At 40.4% G+C, this 8270-nt stretch overlaps 1 protein-coding gene across 1 annotated transcript; it reads right to left on the bottom strand.

Moving 5' to 3' along the window:
* Positions 1-2001: 2001 nt before the first annotated feature.
* On the bottom strand, positions 2002-5830 carry LOC108437072 (ependymin-like). Its single transcript, XM_017713920.2, has 6 exons — positions 5679-5830; positions 4601-4635; positions 4370-4504; positions 3990-4176; positions 3541-3625; positions 2002-2361 (listed from the first exon to the last, which is right to left on the bottom strand). Exons 1-6 carry the CDS (start codon positions 5758-5760, stop codon positions 2238-2240), a joined length of 648 nt encoding a protein of 215 aa, XP_017569409.1. The 5' UTR covers positions 5761-5830; the 3' UTR covers positions 2002-2237.
* Between the last annotated feature and the right edge of the window lie 2440 nt (positions 5831-8270).

The raw sequence follows: 8270 nt of genomic DNA, 5'->3' as shown, positions 1-8270 counted from the left end.
AGCTTCAGCCGAGGAGGAACATGAACAGGTTTCATTAAGTTACTGGCTAAAGCTACACACCCAAAGCCCTGTTCTCTCTTTCATAATCAAGAGCAGAAACGGAACAAAACCTGTATTTGTGAGGTACAACTGTCTTGTTTTTAACGGTTTCACATATAAAATAGCGTGAACACTGAGTTTGGAGCTGTTTCTCCACATAAAGCAGCTCCACACTCACCCACAGACCCTTTCTTGGGCGAAGGCTAGAGAGATGAGGAGCAGAAGGAGTCCCACTGCGATGAAAGCCACCAGTTCCTTTGGGGAAAAGTTTTAAAGGAACCCTGACTGTAAAGACACGTCAGCCTCAGTGTGATGTATCATTATACTATTAATGCTATTAAAATGTACTGTTTCAATCGAGCATAATAATTTGTTGCCATTGCTTGCCATTTTGCTGTGGCATCAAATAGTTGCTCTCTGTTTTGTCCGCTGAGGGATGGACAATAAGCCAAATATCTCCTTGAACTCAATTATATCATTCAGCCTCTCCAGCTTTAGCTGAGTGTGATGTTACGCAAATTAAAACAGGTTAGATTGTCTTATTTTCTGAGTCCAGTGCAACCAAATGACCTCAGCATGGGGTGACAGTGGTGGCCTGCTAGTAGAGGGAGTAGAGGGTCCAGGTTTTATAATAAACAAAGCATTTTTATTTGTTTTATACATGTTATAATAGCAGTCTAAGTTAAGTGATACTTTTTTAATCCCACAACCAGGGAACCTCTGCATTTAACCTGTCCATGAAGTGAAACACCACATACACACTAGTGAATACACACACACACACACACACTAGGGGGCAGTGAGTGCACTTACCCGGAGCGGTGGGCAGCCCTATCCACAGCGCCCAGGGAGCAATTGGGGGTTAGGTGTCTTGCTCAAGGACACCTCAGTCAAGGTACTGTCAGTGCTGGGGATCAAACCAGCAACCTTTCAGTCACAGGGCCAGATCCCTAACCTCCAGCCCACGACTGCCCCCCCTAAGTCTAATAGACGCCTAAGGTGCACAGTTGGGCCATAAAACCAATATCGGATAGATTCACATTGTTTGTACCTTGATGAACAAAAATGTACCCGCGAAGTATTTGTGTCAGAGAAAAACGATGAGAGCTCTGAAGTCTGTAGTCGGCGTCATAGCCATAGTAGGAATTCCAGGTCTAAGCTGTTTTCCTCTATGACTGAACTATGACTCTATGACGTAAATGGCATTTTGGAAGATCACCTCTCTAGTGAACGAAAATATTACAAAGTATTTGGACGTCCATGCTATGCTTTAAAAGCTCTTTATGATTGGAACCAAAATGTAAAACTAAATGGCATCTTTTTTAAACAGACCTGTCATTGTAATAATTAACTGGTACTTTATAATCATTTTAATGATTTGGTCATCATATAACTTAATATGATCAAGCCAGTAAAGTTTATTTGAATAGAACTGAATTGAGTTGAACTGGCAGTGAGAGACTTCTCTTATATGTCACTGAAAGTCAAGCAGATGAAAACAAAGGCCAGTACTTAAATACTGTCCATTTTTGAGTTTTATAGAATATGTCCAAGTGTGGTATTTGGCCTTGTGTGAAAAATCACACTTTGTACTTATTCTCTACTCACTGGGCTGGAGGTTAGGGAACTGGCCCTGTGACCGGAAGGTTGCCGGTTCGATCCCTTGCACTGACAGTCCATGACTGCAGTGTCCTTGAGCAAGACACCTAACCCCCATCTGCTCCCCGGGTCCCGTGGATAGGGCTGCCCACCGCTCCGGGCAAGTGTGCTCACTACCCACTAGTGTGTATGTGGTGTTTCACTTCACGGATGGGTTAAATATGGAGGTGGAATTTCCCCGTTTTTGGGATTAAAAAAGTATCACTTAACTAGTCTTATCTCCACTCTTTATGTCTGTCATACCTTTATCTCAGCAGGTTTACTCTGGAAATGAACAGAAAAGATGTCGAGGCTTTCTGGGTGAATTTTCTCAGCATTTATTGACTTCATAAGAAAAAAAAAAGAGTTACAAAAAGACAAAACAGTACCGTAACTGAAGACAGCGATGGTGATTGAGCTAAAGAACCTCAGATTTGCTTATGAGAAAGAAGAGAGAGTAGATAAAAGTAAAACTTTGTTTTGGAAAGTTTTTTTTTTTTTTTTTACTTTCTTTGTGTGCCGTCATCATGTCTCTGTTGATTCATGTGTTTTTAGCCTCTTCAGTCGTGGAACAGGTCAAAGAAGCTGTGGTCATCAGGGGTGTCCTCTAAAGCCACGCCGTCGCAGTAGGTCGGAGGTACAAAGACGTGTGCATCGTCAACCTCTGTCTCCACATTCATGAAACTGAGAAAGGTCAGAGGCAAGGCGGAGACAGGTTTAGGAGGATTGTACGTTTAATTAAACAAGTTCATGCTAATCATAAACTAGATTATTAAGTAGGTACTATCTACTATTAACTATAAGGTAAAATTGTTGTTTTTTTTTAGAACTGTTATAGATGTTATACACTGATCAGGCATAATATCATGACCACCATGATCAGCTCCATTTACTGTATAGCTGCACTTTGTAGTTCTACAGTAGTTCTACAGAGTGTAGTCCATCTGTTTCTCTGATACTTTGTTAGCCCCCTTTTACCCTGGTCTTCAGTGGTCAGGACACCCATGGACCCTCACAGAGCAGGTGCTATTTGGGTGGTGGATCATTCTCAGCACTGCAGTAACACTGACGTGGTGGTGGTGTGTTAGTGTGTGTTGTGCTGGTACAAGTGGATCAGACACAGCAGTGCCGATTGAGTTTTTAAACACTGGGTCCACTCACTGTCTACTCTATTAAATACTCCTACCTTGTCAGTCCACCTTGTAGATGTAAAGTCAGAGACGACAGTTCATCTGCTGCTGCACAGTATGTGTTGGTCATCCTCTAGTCCTTCATCAGCGGTCACAGAACACTGCCCACAGGACGCTGTTGGCTGGATATTTATGGTTGGTGGACTGTTTTCAGTCCAGCAGTGACACTGAGGTGTTTAAAACTCTAGCAGCACTGCTGGAAGCACAGAATTGCTCAAAATGTCTTGGTCTACTGAAGCATTAAGATTTCCCTCCACTAAACCTAAGGGGCCTAGCTCAACCCTGAAAAACAACCCCATAGCATTATCCCTCCTCCACCAAACTTTACAGTTGGCACAATACAGTCAGGCAGGTAATGCTATCCTGGCATTCATCAAACCCAGACTTGTCCATCAGACTGTCAGATAGAGAAGCGTGAATCGTCACTCCACAGAATGCATTTCAACTGCTCCTGAGTCTGGTGGCAACATGCTTTATATTCCCCCCCTTACGATCGTCATTGTACATTATGATCTGAAGCTTGTCTGTAGCACCGTAGCCATGAAAATACATGTCATGAAGCTCCTAATATGCAGTTCTTTTGCTAATGTTGCTTCCAGGGACAATTTGGACCTTGAATAAGAAGCATGGCATGCTCAGTCTTTTTACTGGAATGTTGAAATGTTAAACTGACCTGAAGGTGAGGTCAGTCTTCTCACTATGGTAGCAACAGGAAACAGTGAGGCACCCACAGGATGTGGTCAGCATAGTGTAGTTGGCTGAAATTAAATCAGCATCATGAAGAAATGAATTCTTCAATTTATTAGACAAAGCAGTTTATGAAACATTACAAGACTGGATTTTGGCCTTTGCGTTCTCTCCATTCTAACACCTGGACCTTTTTCGATGCAGTGATGAAAATTGGCATTAAACAAAAACAGACAAATGAATCCTGACAAACTCACTAATGATAGACAGTGAAGTTAAACGTGGATGTCTGGATGAGGCCAGTCCCACATCAAAGAGCACTGATTCTCCCCATAGAAACCTTTTGACTGTACTGATTAATCCAGTATGACACAATAGGACAGTGTAATAATCCCAGGCTTATTACATGCTAAGGCTTATGAGGAAGATACTAACCATGAAGATCAGGTAGCTTTCCGTTCCACGTGCGCACTCTCAGGCCCTGCTCGGACTTGGACGGGCTGCCCAGATATGCCTCACTCTCGTAATGGGCGTCGGAGGGCAGCTCCATGGGGTGTCGGCGATACTTCAGCGTCTGCTTCTTGCAGCTTTCGTTCTTGCTGTCTATCTCATACAGTACACCCTGTGTGTGAGGACGAGGGAGTGAGAGAGGGAAAGAACGGTCATCCGAATGTGTGTTATTATCATTGGGGAAATCATCAGTTTCATTAGTAAACTTTTTCCAAGAGTGTTGTGTTTTATTTAGGTCTGCTGATTTTCCAGTGCAGGTAATAGTGATTAGGGACCATATCAAATTAAACATGAAGTAAAGGTACCTCCTCAAAGTGGATGAGCACATCCATGTGGGAGGTTTTGTTCGAGTGGCTTTCATTCTCCACAAAGCGGAGCTTCTTTGCCGTAGAATCGTAGTTGAATTCCCCGTCAGCAATGTCATGACCGCCGGTGGAGCTCTGCGTTTGTAAGAGAGACTTTGAGTTAAGTACTTGGTTCAAGAATGTATTGAGGTAAGTTTCTTTGTATTTTCAGTCAGTAACCCATCTACCTACCACACTCAGTGTGCCGCTGGTCATAGATGGTGACTCTGAAAAAGAAATGGGGAAAAAACATTACCAATGTTACAAGACTCAGCAAAACCACTGCACTGCTTACTTGAAACTTTTTCCATACCCATTGATCTGCTGCATAATTGGATGTATTCTAATTTCTGAATGAAAGAATTAAAGCTAGACTGATTTTACCACCATGCACTCGCATTGTGTCGTTGTCAACTAGTGTTGATGTTCAGTTATTAATCTTAAGTCTTATTATCCATTAACAACTACACAACTGTTCTGTAGTTATGAGGGTGAGGAATTGAAATTTGGACCTACATATGGAGTTTAAGGGGTTCAAATTCAAGAATTTGACTGACAGATGCTAAAATCTATTGAGCTTGGCCATCCTTACTTTATAATCATAAAAATAAGTAATGATAAGCTTTATGTATAGAGTACATTTCATACATGTAGCAGCACAAATTGGTTTACAAGCAAGCGACAAGACTGAATTTAAAATGCAAATAAATTCATAGAAAATGTTATTAAAGTAGAAATGATTTTAAATTAGAAAATAACCTAGTCATTAAAACTAGATGAAACAAATATATCGCTGTTGTCAGAAGGAATCCTTGTATCTCCATTTTTGTTGTTTTTCAGTTTTTGACTTTATTTGAAAATGCCTGTTACCCTTTACATCGTGTGTAAATTTCATGATGAATGGGCTGAAAGAAATGGCCCAAAATGGCTTGGAATAAATTCTGATTCTTACATTATAGAACAGGAGTTTTCTTACTTCTCCTGTAAAGTTATTATTTGGGAGATACAAGGTTTTCTTCCGACAACAGCGATATGCAAGACAGTACATTAACCCAAAGCTACATTGAAAGATTTTAATGTATTTTTTTATTTTTTTATTTTAATTTTAATTCATTTTTGGTAAAACACTGTACTGAGATTCACAAGTATATACAACCAATTCCACTAATAACAGGTGGAATTCCAGTGTATAGGTATTGTATTGGAATATATTTGGTTTTATATAGTTTATAGTCATGTGAATGAAAGAAGAAGATGATGCAGTACTTACGACAAGGCTGGCGGTTGGTGGAGGCCCAGGCAGCTGCACAGAGGCACCAGAAGACCACGCAGAACAGCTCAATCGTGCGCATCGTTGTTTTCTGATGGATTGCCCTTCAGGTCCAGACACGGCCAACTGCTTTGCAGACAGTCCTTTTTATAGAGAAGCTTTGTCATGACCCTCCAGCCCCTCCATGACCTCCTCCTATCCTCCACTCCAGCAAAGGTAATCAAACAGCCTCTTCTTCAAACAAACATCAGCTCTCTGGCCCTGCACCACTGCACTGGGGTTTCTGGCAATTGGGAAATTAGCGACGCTGCCCCAGCAGGACGTCAGTTCACGTAAGGTGACTTTCACCGCAGGGCCGTGCTGAGGAAAACACTCAGTGAACGAAAGAAGCCCTCAATTATCCAGGTGTAAAAACAAAAGTCTGGTTAATGCTGGAGAGAGTTCGTCTTTTTCTAGAAACTTCTTTTCGATGACCACACATCACCATTCCTGAATTGTAGTGTAACTGTATTTGCCTACATGCTCCAAAAAAGATGTTTTTTCAAGGGTTCGTTAGTAAAGAAAATGGTTCTATACAGAAAGAACCGTTTGTATGATTCAAGGATCATCTTCAGTTTGATGGTGAATGTGATGTAGATGGTTGTACATAGAACTCTTTTGAAAAGGGTTCTATATAGCACCAAAAAGAGTTCTCCTATTGTGTACAAGTTTGACATTGTATCTGAATTTTGGTGCTAAATAGAAGCATTTTTCAAAAAGTTCTATAAAGAGCCATATGCTCTAACAATCTGAAGAACCAATTCATGAATCAAGGAACCCTCTAATCATGCGAAGGGTTCTTTCAGTGTTTCAGTGGTTTTATATAGATCTGTTTTCTTTACTAAAGAAGCATGTTTTTTAAGCGTGTAGAGAAAAACAGATACACTCTAACCTCAAAGGAGATTTCTGGAATGGTAATGTGTGGTCATGAAAGGGTGAAAGAGAAACTGAAAAAATGCTGGAGTGCTAAGGGAGATGAGAGGCGAAACGCCAGACAGGTAATTAATTGGGTTAACTGCTAATAAATTGGGTTTTAGCCTCTGACATTTCTTGTTTTTGTTGGTCTGGTGTTGGTTTAGCTGGTCAGCCAAATCCAGCAGCATCCAAAACAGCACATGCTGGCTTCATTGGTGATTTTGCTCATTTCAGTTTCTACAAGATGGACTTAACAAAGCAATAAACAAATTAAAGCTGTAAAGCACAAACAATTCCAAAAACTTGAAGACGCACTGCATGAAGAAAAATGAAACGGTGACTGTGTGATTTGAGTGTTGTGTATTTGACGCTTTGGTTTGGTTCAGGCAGCTTTTCAAACTCTCAAGTGCGCTTCTTTCATTGTTGTCTATGGAGCAACATGCACAACTGCAATGCTTTTATTTACCCTGAGCAATGCACTTTTTGTTTTTTTTTGTTTTTTTGCTAGTGAACTAGTACACACAGTGTCACCTGCTCTGAGACCTCCCCCTGACTATGATTGGTCAACTGCACGATGCAGGTATCTAGTGGTGCAGAGATGAGTTTTGGCTGTTTGTAATCATGAAGAACTCTATTCTTGCTTTTTTTTATTTGTGCGTTTTGTTATACAAAATATTATCTACATTACTAAATGTCAATTTCAAAATGTTTATCATTGCCTCAGCATTTCATGGTCATGTTTGCCTTCTTGCCAATCAAATGCATTAACTCAACCCTAAAAGAAGGCCTTCTGGTTTCAATACAAGGAGCGACAGGCCTTAAAAAGGCATCGTCTGAACACTTTATGCCCTTTATGTCTCTTTCACATGTTACTTCATTCTGTGTTGGATTTATGAGCTTTTGTGACAGTCTGTGGTTTTTGCTGTGTCATGTTAGTGGTCTGATTTTGTATGTCTGAGTAACACTGTATTGTGTCTTAACAGACCCCATTAAGTCTGGATGCAGGTGATGGGGAGATTGTTTTGTTTCGCCGCTTGAGGTCGGGCTTTGTTTACTTCGACAGACCAGCTGGGGACAGTGTGAAGAAAGAGCTGACAGCAAATGTGGGAATAAAAAAAAAATATCAAAGAATACGCTAGAATTGGAGGCAGGGTGTCAATGCACAGATGGTTTTCATTAAGCTTTTAGAGGACTGAACCAGTGTCTGGTATGAGGCTGTATAAATGTCATATACTGCTGCATGTGAACTCAATGAACTCGGTTCAGTTTACTTCAGGTCAAATGACCAAAAAGGACCAAATTTATATGTTAATACTTTATTTTTGTTAGATTTTTGAAGTTAACTTCTTTACCGTACATGTTTTAGAGGTACCTACTTTAGTGCACAATGTTTTTAGTGTTGTTAACTGCTTCAGTGTACAACCCCAATTCCAATGAAGTTGGGACATTGTGTTAAACATAAATGAAAACAGAATACGATGATTTGCAAATCCTTTTCAACCTATATTTAATTGAATACACTACAAAGACAAGATATTTAATGTTCAAACAGATAAACTTTATTGATTTTTGCAAATATTCACTCATTTTGAATTTGATGCCTGCATCACGTTCCAAAGAAGTTGGGACAGGGGCAAC

Source organism: Pygocentrus nattereri, chromosome 23 (genome assembly GCF_015220715.1).
Source record: "Pygocentrus nattereri isolate fPygNat1 chromosome 23, fPygNat1.pri, whole genome shotgun sequence".
In the NCBI taxonomy this organism is placed as follows: Eukaryota; Metazoa; Chordata; class Actinopteri; order Characiformes; family Serrasalmidae; genus Pygocentrus; species Pygocentrus nattereri.
The sequence above is the reverse complement of the archived record's forward strand: the minus strand, read 5'-3'. Positions and strand labels throughout refer to the sequence as shown.